This window comes from Strigops habroptila, chromosome 9 (assembly GCF_004027225.2).
Source record: "Strigops habroptila isolate Jane chromosome 9, bStrHab1.2.pri, whole genome shotgun sequence".
NCBI lineage: Eukaryota > Metazoa > Chordata > Aves > Psittaciformes > Psittacidae > Strigops > Strigops habroptila.
This window is the reverse complement of record NC_044285.2, coordinates 15,304,587-15,324,727: the sequence shown is the minus strand read 5'-3', so window position 1 is coordinate 15,324,727 and position 20,141 is coordinate 15,304,587. Positions and strand designations below refer to the sequence as shown.

The 20,141-nt window shown below is 37.1% G+C and overlaps 1 protein-coding gene across 4 annotated transcripts in view; it reads left to right on the top strand.

The window, feature by feature from the left end:
• MYO1E (myosin IE) overlaps window positions 1-20,141 on the top strand; it is a 252,434-nt gene that overhangs the window by 200,776 nt on the left and 31,517 nt on the right. For all 4 annotated transcript variants that reach the window (XR_003993184.1, XR_003993183.1, XM_030497694.1 and 1 more), the window contains 10 exons: window positions 2,215-2,304; window positions 3,182-3,276; window positions 9,721-9,808; window positions 11,446-11,535; window positions 12,500-12,631; window positions 13,518-13,652; window positions 14,433-14,565; window positions 17,686-17,882; window positions 18,571-18,651; window positions 19,023-19,109. Coding sequence is in view for 2 of the 4 variants with exons in the window: in XM_030497694.1 (XP_030353554.1) it covers window positions 2,215-2,304; window positions 3,182-3,276; window positions 9,721-9,808; window positions 11,446-11,535; window positions 12,500-12,631; window positions 13,518-13,652; window positions 14,433-14,565; window positions 17,686-17,882; window positions 18,571-18,651; window positions 19,023-19,109 (1,128 nt within the window). In the remaining 2 variants the exon portion in view is untranslated. The remainder of the gene's footprint in view (window positions 1-2,214; window positions 2,305-3,181; window positions 3,277-9,720; window positions 9,809-11,445; window positions 11,536-12,499; window positions 12,632-13,517; window positions 13,653-14,432; window positions 14,566-17,685; window positions 17,883-18,570; window positions 18,652-19,022; window positions 19,110-20,141) is intronic.

The following is a 20,141-nucleotide window of genomic DNA, read 5'->3' as shown; positions in this document are numbered from 1 at the left end:
GTAAGTCTACAGTGTTCACGCTTCGTTTTTTTTCTATGATTCATGAAAGAAGATGAATTAAGTACCTGAACATACAACCCAACAAGAAAAATGTATTTCAGCACCAAAGGGTTGCTTTTTAGAATTTTATTTTAAATTTCTTATGAAAGCAATTCCTTAAGAGTAGTCACTATGTCATTTTAGCTTTAACAATGTAACATGAGCTGCAATAATGAGTTTGGTAAACACTAGTCAGTATGATTATGTACTAGAAAGTGCATAATCTGCTGCTGTAGCCAGGTTTTCATACTTCCTAGTATGGAATACTGGGGAATAGTTTCCTTGAAGAGTTTTAACTTTTTTTAGCAGAAGGGGAAGGAAATATAACATCTCCTGGCTCTTTCCATATATTCAGATGGTTAAGAGCTAAGTAGCAGCTCGGTTTATTGAGGACTGGTAGAGGAAAATTAATGTTGCAGTTGTGCTGACATTTCCATCCCAAACCGCAGAGGTTTTTAATACATGTGTGCACATGGGTTTGGATTCTTTGTTCAGTAAATTACCACGCCATTATTAAATTGGCATTACAGAATAAATAAATAAATAAAGGATAAAGTTGTGTGATACTTGTCAAACTGTAGTACTGAGGCAAACTGTGGTGCTCTTCCTGTTAGTAACATGAGCGCTTTGTCCCTGTGGAATACTGCATCTTCCATGCAGTAAATTCACAGTCTTTGGCGCTCTGTGCCAAAGAAGTGGTTTTATGCCTTTTTTCTATAAAAACAAGTGACATTTAACGTGGAGATGGTCTTTGTACTGAAGCAGGAATAAGAATGTTTTCCAGGGGGGCTTGTGGTCACATGAATGATCAGAGTCTTCTTGTAAAGCATTATAATTCTTTTGTGTAGGGAGAAAAGACTCCTTTTGCAGTTCTGCAAAGGCTTTTCATTCTAGAATGGAGATCATCTCTTGAATCTTTCAATTGTTTGCATGTCCACCCATGAATGAACATTTCTCTGTGCTACGTTGCATAGAGATTACAGAATCCTCCCAGAAAATGCTGGTATTGTTTACCAACAGAAAACTCTCACTTCGGATGTTTATACTGACTGAATACTTGATTTATTATATTTGAGACCCAGATGATGTCACTCTTCTTAGAATTAAGTGGAAAAAAAAAAGCCTGAAGAAAGCATTGCAAATCAAGAGTACAGAAATTATGCTCGCTGAGTTATACTTCTCTAACATGTTACTGTTTTGTGCTGTGGCACTACAACAATAGATTTTTACATGGGATAATCCAGCAGTATAAATTTGGTAATTTTCCCACTTTTGTCTGGAAAGCTTAGGTAGTAAGTTTGCCTGGGAATAATTCCAGATTGTTAAATGAAACCTGTGGTACAACATTTTGGCCTCATTGACATGGGCGCAGTGCTAACTCCAGCTCAGTGAACCAGTCCTGCCTGTAAAGTAGTATCAGTTGCTTCGTATATGTATGCTGCAACTCTGATTCTAAAGCTTCTGAAGTTGCAAATGTAGGTACATGTGGAGCTGAATGCAGAATGGTGAAATACTAATATTTAGAATGTTGCAAAAAAGCTTTCTGGGACTAATAATAGCTTGAAACTGAGGGGCTTCTTATAGGGCAGCCAGCAGGATAAGACTCTAAGGGACTGTTAATAGTTACACTCATAAAATAACGCCACATACTGAATTACCTAATTCCCTTAGCTCCCCTACTAGTACATGCAGATGAATAATTGTCCAGTTTAGCTCAGTACTGGCTGTTTCCATCCGACTGTGCGTGCTCAGCACTATCTCTATGAGATCAGAGTGTGTCACTGTACTATATTCTGCAAAGGTCAAAACAATATTTTCTAATACTGACAATATGACCTCCTCAGTTACAAAGGAGTAAAACAGTTTAAATATGCCATTTCCTTTCTGTATTTTTATTTGAGGTGTGTCATATTTGGACCTCTAATACATATTGCTATACTTAGCTTGTCTTAAAATAAATATTTTGATAATAGGAAAGCATCCCATTGAATGATATGTTTACATTCTTGTAAGCCTGCTAATTTAATTTTTATTAACAATTGTAAGTGGTGGAGTTTTTATGGTTGTTTGAAGCTGTGCTGTATTATGTAGTAGATGGAAAAGTTATTTGGCAGTCACTAGTGGTAAGATAATACTTTATGAAACTGTAGTTACCTTAACTTCTTTTGAATACAGACATATATTGGCTCTGTATTAATCTCTGTGAATCCTTTCAAGCAAATGCCATATTTTGGGGAAAAGGAAATTGAAATGTACCAAGGAGCAGTAAGTAAAGCAGTCTAAAATGTACTGCGGTATTCAAGGGCATGTAAATATTAGTCACTGTAGTTAAACTCTTGGAAGCATTTGTTTCTGGGTTTTGATAGTGTTGTACTAGCCTGGAAGAACTTTGCTGATACCCATTACCACCATATATTGAGTCTTCAGATTGAATTCCCTGAAATACAGGATTAGTATTTCAGGAAAATACTTGTACTGATTAACTCTAACCCGTGTCAGGTTTCTCTCCTTGACATGGGTTAGACGCTCCTCCTTGCAAAGGCAGTTGTTAAACTTAGAAGTGTGGTGCACAATACAAAATGACTTGAGAACTTTCAAACTGGAGAAGAACAATAAAAGAAAATGAGTTGCCAAATTAAATGCCACTTTTGAAAATAGAGCTTGAAGAGTGAGTCAGCGCAAGGACATTAGGGACTTAAAATTCTCTTTCCCACTTTGCTCAATTTGGCCATGTCCAGAGATCTGGGAAACCATTCGGTTTGAATGGGTTCAGTGGATGAAAATGAGACATACAGCACCAGGCTCTGTGTAGCAGTTGAGGTAGTTTATTGTTAGCATGTGACCACATGGAATAGGCTTAAATTATGTGAGTAATATATTTCAAGCACAAACCATTTTTAGAACAGGGTGTTTACGATAGTTAAGAAGAAAATTATGGATGACAGATCAGTAACAAAACCCAGAGACTTTGGTTTGTTTTATTATATGAACAAAAAAATTCCTGGAGAAAATTCAGTATAAAGTAGGATTCAGAATTGTTTTTCCAGGAAAATAACTCTTCCAATTTAAATTAAAAATTACATTGCTCTTTCTGTGTTGTTTAATGCTGTGTTGAAAAATGGTTCTTTATTTCCTCTCCTAGGCACAATATGAGAACCCACCGCATATTTATGCTCTTGCAGACAGCATGTACAGGAACATGATTATTGACAGAGAAAATCAGTGTGTCATTATTAGGTAAGAAAAAGATCTGTAAATAATATTTTATCATCTTCTTTTGGTGTTTCAACTTCAAGAAGCAGAAAAGTTTATTTTTTCATTATATCAGTAAAAATCTTCTGTGTCCATGACCACTGAGCATTTTGGGGTTTTCTAGATAGCTAAGTACTTTCTGACCCTTCCTGTTGGTTTCCAGTGAAATCCCGGTGATAGCTTAACCACAAGAAGTGTTTGTTACACAGCCAGCTTCATGCCCAGTACCAAAATTGCAACATCTTGAATGACTGAATACATAACACAGATAGATTAACAACTATAGGAAGCACAGATACTGTTAAATTAAACATTCTCACACTGACTCCACTTTTACCGTATTCTGGCTTTAGTACTGTTTTTTCCCCCTGTTAAAAATAAATGTATTTTTGTTCCATTTGGAATTTTGCTTGCATTCAGAGACAAAAGGAGGAGAGAGATACTGGAAAATTAATTTTGTCTTCACTATTAATCTCTTTAAATCTATGAATTAATAGATTTGTGGGAAGTGTTGATTTTACATGGAGGAAGGTTAATCAGGCGTTAATCAGTTTGCTGCACTGAGTTGTACTCCTTTAAAGGCCTCCGTGTTCTTGGGCCGCTGGCTACAGCATGGAGCCATACACAACAAAATGCCCAAAGCTCATATTCCTGTCTTTCATATATCTGAATTGTTGCCTGATCTCAGTCTTTCTTTTTTTTCGAAGTTGATGCCTGTTGCCATGCTGAAGTTGCTAGTGCCATTTAGTCAAATTCAGGCCTCTTGGGAATGGGTAAAATTGAGATTTATTTTGCTTTTTGAAAAAAGTGACATCCCAGAGCCTGGGATGTTTGACATGAAGCTAAATTTATAGTGAAAACCTTTAAACTGTGGTGAACCGTGATTAAAAAACCCATATTTTTTTATCCATTGCTAATGCCCTGAGGTTCAGTGAATGCCGTGTCACATTTTCAGAGAGCGGAGATGCAGATCAGAGATACAGACTTACAGGTTTAAATTCATGTGAGATTTCTTGTGCTTCAATGATGGCTGACATGCTTTGGAGTGTCTGCATTTTGTATGTGCAGAGTCAGTTTCCTCTTAGTGTGTGCACAGCCTATTCAAAATCTGCTGGAGTTACTTGAAATCTACTGCAAAACTGAAACAAGAAAAATCATGTTTGCCAGGGAAACTTCAGAGTTCCTTTTTCTTTCTACACATCTATTTTTCCTACGATGATTCTTATTACAGACACTCTAAAAACTGTAGACTTACAAGTAGTTTTCATGATGATATTTGATTTTTTTGGGACACTTAGAAATTATTTTGATGAAATCGAGTAACTCAGCCACTCACAAAACTGATTTTGGTTGATATTTTAATCCTTTCAACCACATTTCACTTAAACTGTTTAGCTACATCCTATATTTTCTGACTTTAATGTTATCACTATTTCTAACAACTAGAGCTGGCTTAAAAATGGAAGTCTCTTGAAGTCTGGAATTTGTTTGCTCATGTTTTATTTCATAGACCAGAAGGCACCGAAATTGCTGCCAGACTAGAAGCTTACAAGATGCTACAGCTCTTGAGTGAAATGAATGTTCTAGGTAGATTCATGTCTGCCACCACACCATCAGTTTCACTTAATAGCTGCCAAGGACTTTACCATAATTTCTGCCCCTAAACTGGTGATTCTTAACAAATGGAGATATAGTTCTTCACTGTCTGCAGTCCCACAGAAGTCTGCTGAACCTAAGCAGTTCCAAATGAACCTTTGTGTTTCGGTGAACCATAGTTTTTGCCATAAAAATGTGTCCTGTGGAAAATGAGTGATTATGAAGACAAAATGGTTATTATGAGGTGCCTTTTTGCTTCTCTACTTCACAACTACTCTCAATTTGGAGTGACTTCAGTGAAAATCCCTGGTGGAATGGAAGGAACAGAGCAAGCTAGTACAGAACCAGACCCAGGTTTTCTCTTCCCTGGGCCTCCCAAGATGTCAGTTTTTCCCCCTGAAGAAAGGTCTGTAAAGAAAGAAGGTGTAGACTGGACTGATTCACAGTCAGATCAAAAAGGCTACATCTGGCTTATGGTGCATACGGAGTTGCAGGAATGGAAACACAAGGTTGATGGGAAAGGGGTTGGTGCTCACCTGTGTCTGCCTAGAGCATATGGCTGTGGCAGCTGCCTCTGGACCTGGGGGGACACATGCATTCCTAGAGACTAGATGCAGATTTCCTGGCAGGTGAGGGAAGGTCTCTGCAGTGTCCTGCTGTAGTCAGGACCCTGTGTGTGCATGAGGATTGCACACCCTTTTGCCAGGACATTGAATTCCAGAATTCCGGATAATGCATTTAGACACCAATAGAAAAAGCTCAGCATCTTCAAAAAGTCAGTGATGAGCTAGGAAAGCAGATCCAAAAGAAAATGCAGTTCTCTGAAAGGCTGAATAGACAGCAAACAAAAATAATCTTTTTATGTGATAATACTAATTTTAAAAGAAAAACTGTTACCGAACAACCTTTCCAGGGCCAGGGAAGCCTGTTTCATCAGTGGAGTAATTGCAGCATATATGCATATGCATTAAGAAAATTACATGTAGGCATGTCTGATTATAGCTGAGGACCCAGGAGCTATTTTGAATGGCTGTTAACAGTGTAAAGAATGAGGTTATTCATGGGCTGGACTCCGGCTGCGCTGGATGCAGGTGCAGAATGTGTGCTTAGGTGGGAGGAGGGAGCAGTACCCACAGTCCCTACCCTCGTTCTGTGTGCACGGGGCGGAATTACAAAGGGAGTTTACTCATATGAGTAACGCGCTTATGCTGGAGTTTGATTTCTCATTCAGTTTGTGTGTTACTGAGGCATGATATTTAATTTAAGCCTGTGTTGAACCAAGCTCATAAACGTCTGCTACAGCAGACTGTTTGCATTTCTTCCTCCTTGAAATGGCGGCACTTCCAAACTATCAACAAGGAGTTGTCCAATCAAGATTTAATTACAAAGGATTGTCTGTTGTGGCTTTTAATCCTTTCTGGACTATCACTGTGCTTTAATTAATAGAGTGGAGGTTATGATTAGTATTTTTATATTATGTAGCAATAAATGTGTTTCTTCAGAGTGTTCTTAAGGTTTTACTTTTCTATAAAGTTAAGGACTTTATTTTCACTTTCTTTCTGTGATTCTCTGCCAGGAGATGTTGCAATTGCTTTAAAGCATTTCTTCAGTCCTTCTTGTTTGTAATTTTAGTTTACATTTTACATACCTGTGGCAATGTTTGGTTACAGTAAAGCTATATATGATGACTGCATACCTGAAAAGACAATACAACTTAAGTACTACAAATCTATGTTCATGGAAAGATGATTTACCACCTCAGCTGTTTTTAGTGAACAACTCATACATGTCTTAAATCTACTAAGTTCAAAATTTAATGCGAGATTTCTAGCCAGCTTCTGTATCTGTGCTTTCCAGAAGACTCAAATGACTGATCATTCTAAAACATCCGCACAGAATCTGAACTGGAAATATGGTTGAATTTTAATGAGGAAGTGGTAGAAACATTAAGTCTAACACAGTACCAAAAGTTAGGTAAAAGCTCCAATTGAGAAGGGAAAAATACTTCACGGAAGTTCTCCTACCGAGGTTTCTGTGAACATAATTAGAAAAAGTAAATTTTCTGTGTAAACAAACTAAAAAGCTTATCCAATATCAGAGTATTTTACATACGCAGTGTTCTTTACTGGCAAGTCCAAGAGTTCATTATAAATATTTGTTATTAACAGTTCTACATTGTCCTGGCGATGTAGATAAGTATTACTTGTATTGTTCTAAAGCCAGGGATACTATATTAAATGTCACTCAGAAAATTAATTTTAGAGGGAAGGAGGCGGTTTGTACTTGATCTTTTTTCTCTAATCACTGATTACATTTTCTCTGGGAGCAAGGGAGGGAAGGAGCAAAAAATTTCCCTTCTGTGTTTGTAGTCTTACTCTGATTTCAGCCAAGTGTTAATTGAATTTCTGAGCAAATGTCATTTGTCTGAAGTAGCGAACAGTGCGAGAAGAAACAGTATGTTTTTCAAAGCATTACCTTTTTTGGTTGTGATGGAGACTATGTAATGTTTTTATTTTTAGTGAGAAGTGTCTCGAGAAAACTGTCAATATCACAATCCATTTACTTTAAGCCATTGTAACATTTTTTCAACCTGTAAAAACCTCCATACTTCCAACATACTTAAAACTACCAAGCTAGAAAATGATTCTTACATCTTCTTAAAATAGTTTTAATAGCAGCAAAGCAGTAAGATGTACGCGAAAAAGCTTCTGTGTGAGAACCATTTGGCAGGAATGCCACAATTTTCCTGCTACACCTGAGCTTTACTGGGGGCAAGATACCATTCCATCAGATAAAGTTACTTTGGGTCATAAATTATGCATCATCCTGTTTTATTCTAGTTTAATTGGAGCAATTTACTGGTCTGTGATCAATAAAAGCATAAAACTGGGGGGAAAAAACGTGTATGCAGGCACAAATCTAAAGCAAACTCTGAAAGGCAGTCTTCTGGCCAAATAAATTTAATATAAAGGACCACTTACATCAAAACAGAGACTAACAATAAAGTGGAACTGTATTCTTCCGGGTCAGTTTCTGTGGCAGGCACTACGGAGTGAGAAATACAAGCTACGCTTCATTTGAACAAAGGAGGATAATTTATGCATCCAGGAAAACCTCACACAAATGTGTTGCATTTTTACTGAGCGATAAATAATACCTGATCAAATCGATTCAGTGTTTGGTCCCAGATCCTCCTCTGTATTCAGCTGAACACTGCATAAATGAACTCAGTATTGTGATTTGGTTTAGGTTGGTCTGTCTCATTTTACAATAGGATGAGCAATTTGCTGCAAGCAAATTTTGAAGAAATGTTATTTTAGTTATCGAACTATTGCTGTTCTGAACTTCTAAATGCAGTTTGCCATCCATCAGACTCATCTGTGCCTGTGAATGTAGCAGACACTCAATAATACAGGCTGTCTTCATGCTCGGGAAAAGATCATTTGGAATGATAAGCATCATGGTCTGCACTTCACAGATGAGATGATCAAGAAGTATTTTTTTCACCTTTTCAACATACGTGTTTGATCTGTGAAACTGCAGTCAGGAGAAGAAAAAAGCATGAAAACATTTTGGGGTTGGTTGTGGGGAGGGGAAAGCCTTTCAGTATTTCTGTACTCCTTGGAAGTTTTAAAGATGTGAAACGATACTTGGAGTTTGGCAGTTTGGGGAGCTTTTTCAGAATTAAACAGTTGGAAACGTCTCCATTACTCATGCTGATAAGGAGCTCTGAGTTGTTCATTCTCAGCAAGTCCTTTTCCTGTGCAGGAAGTGCTGATGTTTCTCTGGCAAACGTAGCTAAAATTTGTGCAGCAAAAGGTGTGCATTTGATCCCTATCCAGGAACAAGTAGGTGCAGGATAGAGGAGTCAACATTCACTGAAATTATTAAGGAGCTTAAAGATTTTCACGCAAAGGAAAGAAAACCGACAAACCAGCCAACCGAAAAACATTCCACATATCTGTCACTGAAGCAACATCTCTGTGTTGTGTTTTGTATTAGTGTAGTTCTCCAGGTCAGGGTAAATTCATTAAGGTCAAAGCTGACTTGGACCAAGACGTAGGTAAGTCTAGAGGAATTCTGTTGAAATGAAGTTAGCTTTAAGGTATGAAGTAAAGCATGAGGTTGGATTGTCTGGCATGCCAATCTTCTTTCCCTCTTGAGAACCTTACTAAGTGCAAGAAGGCAAATCTACTGCTGTTGGAAACATTATTTACCATTTAAATGAAATATTATAACGGAAGGAAGGAATTGTTAAGGCTAGTATGGAATATTAAGACTTTTTGTACCCTATGTCAAGAGGCATAGGAACAGGAAGGTAGTTCTTCCGTCATTCAGGATGTGATTAATAATGTCTCATTATTTCATTCAGGAACACCTAAAACAAAAGACCCCTGAAATGAAGTAGGTATCTGGCATGGCATTCAAAGGTTGGATTTTTGGATGAGTTTTTAGGCTGAGATCTGCAATCCCATTAAATTTAGATGGGAATTGAGTTCTTAACACACTTGTTCTTTTTTGAACATCTTGGTTTAAGTATACTTATTTTTTAATTTACATAGTTTTCTGACTTTGAAGTCCCATAGAGATTCTGGTGTCCGTGCAAGATGATGTATTAAAAATTATTTATTCACAACCATATCCAAGTACCACGCTACAATACTATACTACAGTCTATATATTGCTGGGTTACCTGATGTAAATATGGTGTATATTTATTATTATTCACTGTTAAGGTACCTAGTCTTGGTCGAATAAGATAAACCTCAAATTACTGCATTCTAGATTTATTGAAAAACTAACAGGTACATTATTGTGTTCCTTTTTTTGTAGTGGGGAAAGTGGTGCTGGAAAGACTGTAGCTGCTAAATATATCATGAGTTATATCTCCAAAATTTCAGGAGGTGGCCCTAAAGTACAGGTGAGTTGATACAGAACAATACTGAAGCATAAGCATAGTTTAAAGATTTACTTCAGAGGTAGTATGACAAGAGTATGTCTTGACAGACATGAGGCACTCTACTGAAGAAGCTTGTGGGTGAGCAGCTAGAAATACTTACAAGTCCTCAATAGCAGAGACAGCTGAAGTGGACAGTGACCTGTTTGTTTGCAGGTTGCTGAGCTGCTTGTGTGGTGAGAGCTGTATGAGAAAAATCCACAGACACAGAATCAACACTTCTAGGAGATTGGTAGCTCTTATGCTGAATTATGTCTACAAGCAATTTTATTTATTTATTTGTTTAAAGTCAAGGGGTAAAGGTACTGTAGTTATTGTTCTTAACCAGATTAAGAACAGCAATCAACCTCCTCTTAGTAGATGTGTGGGTTTTTCCTCCTGTGTTGTTTGCTTTCTATTGAAAACTGAGTTGGCTTTTTGGGGTTTTATTATTTCCATTAAAGCTTTGATTTGTATGCATACGTCAGAGAGCCAGCAGCAGGAGTATCATCTTGTTTCTTGAGGTTATTTATTCAAAATAAGAGTATCTGAAAGTCTGTTGGAACAACAAATAGTTGCTTCTGTTAACAGCTATACTATCAATGTCTGCTCTATCAGAATCTGTTAGCTAATTGAGTAAATTAGCTGTAAAAATTCCCTTAATGATGTTATAAAGTCTGATGTTACATTGGCTGACAGGCAGTGGTAGGTAGGTAGTAGCATTTGCCAGTCCACTCTTTTTGAGTGCTTACTGTTAGTTTTTTGCTTTATTGCAGTCTCTGATGTTGAGTATGTTCTTCCTGCTTAGTTTTGTGAAACAGTGATACTGGGAACATTGCAGAATATAATTCAGTAGTCAAGAGAATGACCCAGAGAAAGTATGCGTTGTGTTATTTTTGGAATAAGTATAATCCTATTTTATAAGTAAATATTTTGTTTATTTAAAAGATTCCAGCTTCTTGTACAAAATTAAACAATATTCCTAGTGATTCCCAAGTAACAGTTGATGAAGTTGGTAAGTTGCCTTGAGCATTTCTTTTGAAATAAAATTTAGTCTTCTCTTCACAACCCAGCATGTGTTGGGTTTGTTCCAAAGCTAACGTCTTGTCCATACTTCCAACTCCTAGGATCAGATGAAGAGACAATAGTAACATACCTAGTTGCTTTCTAAGACAACTAGATAGCAGCATCATTGATCCCAGAACAGGTTGCTGAAGCACCTGCAGGCTCCTGTATTTCATGCTACTCTGACTTCATTGATTGTGATTCCAGCCCCCTCCAAAGGATTTAAATGCTCATGTGTAAGAAAGAAATTGCTTAAAATCAAGATGAGAAAAAAAACCAGATCAATTTATTGGCTTTGTTGCTTGACAGAACAATGAACAGAAGGACCAGTTTCTATAGGCAGTTTGTTCAATTTTGTAGGTTTTTCTTCAAAAAAAGGGAACTAGAAGCTCTGAAAAAAAAAAGATGGTTAGATCTGGTTCCTTATCTGATCGAGAGGGTTTCTTTCTGGCTTTTTAATATATAATTCAGATGTCATGGGTTTCTAGAAAATCTTTAAGAACTTTTAAAATGTCTATTTCTGAATCTCTGTTTCTCTTCTTCTCCTGAAATTTTAGCATGTTAAAGATATTATTCTACAGTCCAACCCTTTACTGGAGGCTTTTGGGAACGCAAAAACTGTACGGAACAACAACTCCAGCAGATTTGTAAGTCCTTCTACCTTAGAGATTACTTTATTCTTCCAACTTCTATGCTGTTACAGAGACAGTATTCAGGAGTATAACATAAATTGATTACAAATGAGGTAAATAAAATACAAAGTGTGTTTTAAAGCATGATGTTAAGAGGCATCTGTTTCATTCTGTATAGGTTGTGCATTTGGTTCTCTTAAAATATGTACTGGTCAGTTTATTTATAAAATGTTCAGTCTGCAAACAAATAACTTGTCAGCAACAAACTGGGCAGTTTTCCAGATCAGCAGAATAGATGCAGTAATACATTTAAAAAAAAAATACAAAAAAAGATAGGCTTTTTTTTTTAAATAGATGAAACCACCCTTAGAGTTGTTTGATGGAAAAGGCCTTTACTAATATGTACAGAAAGTAGACAGGCATTATCTTCAGTCTGTCTATTATACTATTAGACTATTATAAAATAGTCAAAATAGTGGAATGACTGTTCACTAGATAACGTACTGTAGGTTCTGTTTTTAAAAGTTATACATAGGCTTTACAAACCTGAGATTTGTTCCTCACCAATATGAGTGTTAATGCCATTAATATCCTACTGAAAGAAAAAGATAATTGCTTTACCTTCCTTCCAAGCAGAACATTACATTTGCCATTGGTTGTAAATCTGTTCAATTTACTTCCTGCATAGGTGGGTCTTATGGTTTCCTTTACACTAAGCAGGAGTCTCAGCAGTGAAAAGAAGCTGCTGACTTCCTCTCTACATTTGCATCAACACATGATGTATTATCCTGAGTCTAGTGCTCTGTAAATGCAAAAAGAAAGATATGTGGTACGTCAAGAATCCAAGCTTAGGTTATACCTCGAGGCAGCTCTATCACTGCATCCGTAAAGAGTAAACATCCTAGTAACCTTCCTTGTGGTAACAGATTTCAGATTTGTATGTACTAATCATTTCAACAGCTTTAATTATTTATTGCAGGGCAAATACTTTGAAATCCAGTTTAGCCCAGGTGGAGAGCCAGACGGAGGGAAAATCTCCAACTTCCTACTGGAAAAGTCTCGAGTTGTAATGAGGAATCCTGGAGAGAGAAGTTTTCACATTTTTTACCAGGTCAGAAATGTATAGGTCCTTTCCCAGATATTTAAAATAACTAGGATGAGTTTTTCCTTTTGATTGAAAAGTCATGCTCAACACAGTGAGATTACTGAGTGCACCCAGCACAAGGTAATCTGGACATGAGCAGGAAACTTGACAGCATGTTAAGGCACCGTCTGACATAGACCTGCTTAGCTGCCTTGCAGCTCCAGAACAAAAATACTTCAGTATTTCAAATCCTCTTCTGAGGTTGGTTAGTTTGTTCATTCCTTCTTATTGCAGCCATGTCAGTGCACAACTGTGAAGACTTTACGTAGGACTGAGGAACTTCTCCTCTGGCATCATTGAGAGTACAGGAACATTTTTTTAACTACTCTGTTATTTAGTCTTGGCCCTGTTGGCCTAAATGGTGCAAAGAGATGTGACTTGAGCCACGTTCAAATCAACAGCATTGGAGCAGTTCAAAGCTTGCTTAACGTGTACCATAATAGGCCAAAAAGATACTTGGTGACAAATAATGCTTCCTTAGGATGTTCTTTCAACTCTGCCTGCTTTGAGTAGGCATGGAAAACATGATGCTCCTGAGAATTTAGATAAGACATTGCAGATTCCAAAACCCATGTTGCCTTAGCTTTATAAAATAAAGGATAATGAAAGACATTCAAGTCAGTCACAGGCTTTGCTTTTTACTAGAGTGGAAGTTAGAACTAAATCATTAGTGGGAATCGGAATGAGAATCTGGTCTTTTGGGTTAAACAATTAACAAAGCACAGGAAGGATACATACCTGGCACAGCACTATCTCTCCCAGTAATTTCAGGCTCAGTCACCTGTTTCCAACCTATCCTGTCTTTGCTGAAGATCCTTGTATGACACCTGTTTTGGGGATTTCTGTTCTACAGCTAATTGAAGGGGCCTCCTCAGAACAGAAAAGCAGTCTTGGCATTACCAGTATGGACTACTATTACTATCTTAGTCTCTCTGGGTCCTACAAGGTTGATGATATCAATGACAAATCAGATTTCCAAGAAACACTGGTGAGTTTTTTACTCTATCATTTGCAAAGTGCTTGATGTATGTCATTTTACTGTTCATTTGTAGCAAAGACATTGATGTATTAATGTGGGAATGAGAAATTAATGTAGGCATAACTTAAGTTATATTTTACCCTGAGGGAGGTACGTTACCCTGGAGAGGTCCTGTGTTGCAGCTTAACAAGCCTGCAAAAATAGTGTCGCAAAATGCATGGTTTAGGGTCGCTTTAGTCAGTTGAGAAGACATTCTAAATTACACGTACTCTAGACCCAGACCCCAATCTTGTTGTGGATTATTTTCTAGTAGATTGCTGAAATTCACAGCCTAAACCAGACAGACTGCTGCTTTTTAGAGTCATTCAGCACAGCTTCACAGCTCTTGGTCTCAGTAGCTGAACTGTCTGTGTAGAAGGAATAAAATCATTGCGTCTCAAGTTCGTTGTTCCCTATTTTGCAATGAAACTATTTATCTTTAGTGTTACACTTAAGAGCAGGTGGTTGGTTTTTAGTAACTTTAATTTTTTTCCAGAATTTCTTTTGCTAACATGTCTTCTAATTGGTGTAGATGCTTCTATATTTAATTAGAAAAATACAGAAATGCTGAAGTAGGACAGCTGGTACCTTTTGAAACTTCAGTGCAGGCTGTAATGAAATTTGGTTGCCTTAAGAATTTGAATTGCTTTGAAAAACTCAGATTTTTAATGTCAGTATCTTAATGGGACTTCTGTGACAGAAGTCATTGAACAGATTCTTTGACTTATCCAATATTTTTTTTCTTTGCAGCATGCAATGAGTGTGATTGGGATCTTTGCAGAGGAACAGGCGTTGGTGCTGCAGATAGTGGCAGGAATACTGCATTTGGGAAACATCAGCTTCAAAGAAGTTGGCAACTATGCAGGAGTGGAGAGTGAGGAATGTGAGTACCTCTGTAAACTCTTACAGAAGTAGCAATGGGCTGAAGCCCAGATGGTGTAAAGTGAACTGCAATCTTGAGCTGCTTATCCAAACACAGTGCATCATTTCTTACAGAGTGAGGCTACTAATGTAGATTGTCTTCCAAAAGCAACGGTACTGAGGCCCCTGTTTTGCCTTATACAATGCCACTGGCTTAACAGGGGTGCAGTTTTGTTTGTCTACTGTGTAACTATTTATTGTTTCCTTATCCACAATGCACAGTCTTTGCATCCTTCATCTCTTGCTGCTGTTTTATATCAGCTAGGCCCACATCAGCAAGATGTTGAAAGATGATTGATCTTGATTTTTCAACATTTTTCTCATGATTTATACCTTGCATCTGATGTTCATTTTATGCTATCTTGATAGTTTAAGGACAAGAGTGGATAAGCACAACATACATAGTAGCTTATACATACCAATCTGTTCTCTGAACTCTTACTTCAGAATGGTCCTTATGTTTAGGAAAACTGCATTTGTTTAGTTTTAGGTAAGTTAAGTATGAATAAAGTATATTGTCTAGTCAGCTTCCCTCTCAGCTGTATTAGTATTCTCCTGCTATTTCTTTTAAAACACAGGGAAATAAAAATTAGTCATTTTTAACCTTAATTTCTTAATTTGAGAGAATAGTAAGTGAACCCAAAGAACAACATTTTGTGGCTTTTTATACATCCAAATAAAAGTATAGAAGTTTTTATTTGCCTTACGATTCCAAGTGAGTTACTGTGCTTCCATATGAATCACAGTATTCAATCTTTCAATGAAATCAGGACATAGCTAGACAAGATAGATTACAGAGCATTGCATCAAAAAGTACCAAACTGAAAAGACAGGAGTTGAGAATAAGTTGGTAAATGTGAATGGATTTTTGTGATGAGCCATGTACACTGTATTTTTCTTGCTCGCTGGGGTATAAGTACAGAAGTAGTGTATGAATAATACATTGAAAAAATTAGCAGATAGAATGAATATAGAACTTACTCATAAACATACTGCATTTTAAACAAGCCAGAGAAGAAAGAGCAATGTCTAGTACAATTTCTGCATTATGAAGTTAAGAGTTGGGTTCATTTCTCCATTTCTCCTCCCAGTTTACTGTTTGTCCTAGCCAACTAAATAGTAAAGCATTTATAGCCTGGATAGCCACAAAAGATAAAACACAATGCAAGACCACTGATAAGTCATGCTTTGCGTAAGTCTGAAATAATAAAAAGTTCTAAGAATTTGGTCAATAGGGTTCTTGTTATTATATAGCAAACTGCAGAAAAACATGCAGAGGCCATTCTTCAAGACACCAGAACCTCTGGTCTCATACTCTGAGTCAGAATCAAATCTAGACAGACTATTCTTGCCAGACATTCAGACAAATACTTCTTTAAAACTGCTGGTGATTATTGTTACAGTCCTTGATTATAATTAATATCTGGGGGGAAAAAAGAGTTCTCAGTATTTATTCTAAATTTTCATGCCAAATACTACTTGTTCCTGCCTGGCTGCAGAAAATAATTTAAAACATCCCTCTTTACACTTGCATCGTATTGAAGGACTTGCTTTACACTTTCTGAAAACGGATGACGTGAACCTATCCTTTTTCAGCTTTTCTTCACAGATTGTATTTAAAGCTATTCCGCAGAATGCTACCGATGACTCTTTGAGGATCATTTTTTCAATTCCACACATATCCTGCTTTCTAGTAATGTCTGGATGGTAATTCTGTGGTCCCTAACTAGGGAAAATAATCAGGCATCTTAAGAATGAGAAGTTAGAACCACTCATGTCCAGCTATTCTTTCTTTGTAGTAAATCATTAGCACTGTGAAGGAACATTCTCAGGTGTGCATAGTGGTTCTTAATAAATTCGTACAGTAGTATTGGCTAAATATTTATTCTGGCATCTTTACAGTGTATGTGAGCATATTTGGTCTATAATTACCTACATTCTTTTCAGTTTTAAAGCATTTGACTTTAAAGCATATTTGACTTCTATGTAGTCTTCAACCTGATTTCTCAGTGAGTTACCAGAGATGTTGCCAGTGACTCAACCTTCATTAGTTGTGTGGTTCCTAGTACTCTAGAGTAAATTTAGTCTGCTTTCTGATGGTAATAAGTCAGATTTCAGAAAGCCGGTGGTTATGTGAAGTTTTAAAAATAATTTTGGATTAACGTACTGATGGGTTTAGTGAAATCGCTGTGACGTTGCAGATGTGTAAAGTACAGGTGGCTGCTGCCTTAGTGAGTATTTTACATCCTCCTCATGCTAATAAAGTAGATCTGAAAGTAATGGAACGTGGAGGAAACACTGTTAGAGGATTTTGTGGTTTAGTGGAAGTGCAATACCAACTCCAAGAGCTGCCCTTGGGAGCTAGTTCCATTGGCTTTTAAGCCATTTCTCTTTTTCCGTTCCTTAAGGTGTGTGACACCTGCAGCTAACATCTGCACCATGTGTTAAGAATGCAAAGAGTAGTAGACTTGTGGCTTCTTATTGCACAGATGTATTTTTATGCTTTACTTTTAAACAAGAAAACCGGAATTTGCAATGTACTTCCAGAGTAAGGGATTAAAAAACCAAAACCAAATAAATGGCAAGGCAGTTGAAAACTTTTTGCAATATCTTAACTTACAAGAAGAAAAGGAGAGACTATTAAGAAGCGGATAGCATATTCTTTGTTGCATTTAAACGTTTCATGATTTTACAAAGAATTTTTAATTGTGTCAATTTTTATTTAATGTGTGACCTCTATGTTTCATTTCCATCTTCCCTGAGAGTAATTTGTTTGAACCTCATAGTTCAAAACTATGACCTAAGCTAGCTTATATGTTTGAAGGACTGAAGGTACAGAAATAACTGATTTACTTCAAGGTGGTTTATCTTAATTGAAATCCATGTAAGTAAGGAATTGAAAATGTCCTTGGGGAGGTTAGGGAAATTTTAAAGACATAAATCTCACCTCTTTTTAAGCTACTTGCCCCATAAGGTTTATTAGTGCTGATTGTTATTAGAGATATAGCTAATTTTTTTTTCCCTTCATTCTGTATTGTTTAGTCCGTGAGTCATAATCCAGCAACCCCGATCTTTCTTACAGTTTTGGCTTTCCCTGCTTTTCTCCTGGGAATTAACCAGGAGCGCCTAAAGGAAAAACTGACCAGCAGACAGATGGACAGCAAGTGGGGAGGCAAATCTGAGTCTATTAACGTAACGCTAAATGTGGAACAAGCCTGTTACACCAGGGATGCGCTGGCCAAGGCCCTTCACTCCCGTGTGTTTGATTACTTGGTGGATGTAAGTTGGATTTGCTTGAATCTACTGAAATATCAAAACAAAACAGAAGTACACTAGGAATGTTTCTTGCAGTGCTTTTTCTGTCTGTCATTTCTTCCACCCAGTTTCCTTGCCTGAACCTTAGCAGCAGCACTGAGTAGTGCAGTGGGAGGCTGACCACAGGTATCACATACAAGGCACTGACAATATGACAAGTGCATTCTTTGAAGCAAATGAGCAGTGCTTTCCGCGCTATACTTGCACAGCTGTCCCATATGACATTCTGACATCTTTCTGTGAGCACCCGTACTTCTCTGAGTCTTACTTTCTCCTGAGTAGTGCATTATTTTCAGATGAGCACTGAAGCTGCGAAGCAGGGGAATACAGAAATAGGTGAAAAGATTCATGGTACCATCTGCAAAATGTATCAAATATCAGACTTAAAGCTGTTCTTTGTTTGTTGGCTTCCCCCTCCCCCCTAAGGCTCACTAACCTGGAAAACAGGGTGGTGTACTCTTCATTTCCTAGCTGTTAATAACACTCTATTAAAAAGTGAAAGTGAAATACCCTGTTACATATATTTGTATTCCATTCAAATATGTTCTTTTTAAAGAAACTCAATATTTTTATATTAAGATTTAAAGATATGAATATATCTTTTAAATATATAAACTACATTTTGTTTTACATTTTGTTTCTGTTTTATTAGTCTATTAATAAAGCTATGGAGAAGGACCATGAAGAATATAATATTGGTGTCCTTGATATTTATGGCTTTGAAATATTCCAGGTAAGGCAGTGCGATACTCAGGGTTTGAGCTGATCTGACCCGGGAGAGTTTTTGTTATTTAGAGGGGGAAAAAAAGTCCAAACCACAAAAAACCCCAAACAAATCCCATGGCCAGAACCCACCCCAGCTTCCTGGACATCGAGTTCTCACTGGTAATGTCTCACTTAATAAACACGAAGTATGGAAAAAACTTCAAAGAAACTAGGTCAGCGATCTTAAAAGAAAGATCTGAGATTACACAGAATGTCTATAAAGTCAGCAACCCATCCATCATTGACAGTGTTTCTTTGAAGCTTATTGCCAGCATGAGAACTAAGAATAACTGTATATAAAGCACAAGACTAATTTTTAAATTGTTTCCTTTTCTATAGAAAAATGGTTTTGAACAGTTTTGCATCAACTTCGTTAATGAAAAACTACAGCAGATTTTTATTGAACTGACACTGAAGGCAGAACAGGTAACCAGACAGTTATTTTTGAATTCCTAAGTGAACTATTGCTTTTTCAGTGGTGGAAAAAATGAGGTCTCATTGTCTGCTGACAATAACGTTTGCCTTGTTAAGCAAGACAAAGGAAAAAATTACCTTTCTTGTTGGCTGACCCTAAAACTGTAAACAGTTTTAGCTACAGGCATTTATTCTCTAGTACAGTGGCACAGAATTGAGTCCATCACAGTTTACTTACTAATGCAGTCATATGACTCTGCCCAGACTTGCTGCATATTCTGACTCATGGACAGAAATGGAAAACTGCAGCTTGGTTCCATCCCTGTGCTTTCGTTGGACATGACACACATTTAAATGGGAATGCTTTTCTTAATTTCCTCGACACCCTTTTAATTTTTGTTAATATATATATATGAATGAAATATATTACTGAGACATGCAAAAATACTTCTGAAAGTATTTGCAGTTCTCTGCTCACAGTCTTACCGCAAAATCTCACTTTATATGAGTGTGAGCTTCTGCATGGGAGGGCAGACAGAATGCAGCTGAGACAGAAGCACTGTGTACAGCATGAGCTCAGGCCTGGCACCAGCTTTAGGACAATGTTTTCAAGAATGCCTTTGTATAAAAGTAACTGATCGTTGCAGCTGAGCGCACAAATGACCTGCTAAGTGTCTAGCTCAACTCATATGTATGCAACTGAGTGGGTCAATTGAGTTTAAATTTGGTGTGATTTTTTTTCCCCCAGTCTTACAGTGATTGTGTACAGAAATAAAAGTAGAGCTGTGTCTCCATTTCATGTGCATTTCTAAAGGTATTGTTTTGAGAGTCCAGTCCTTTGATATGCCCATCACAGTCTGAATTTTTAAAATAGATTAGGTTATGGGTGCTTAGGTGCACTGTCAAGATAGTGTGAAAGTCACTTGCAAAGGGCTTTGACAGTGAATGCACCGATGAAAGAATCCTGCTCTTATCAGTAACTACTCAAGGGCTATGAATGACAATAGAAGGTGTGGAGAGAACAGAAAAGGATTCTGATTCATC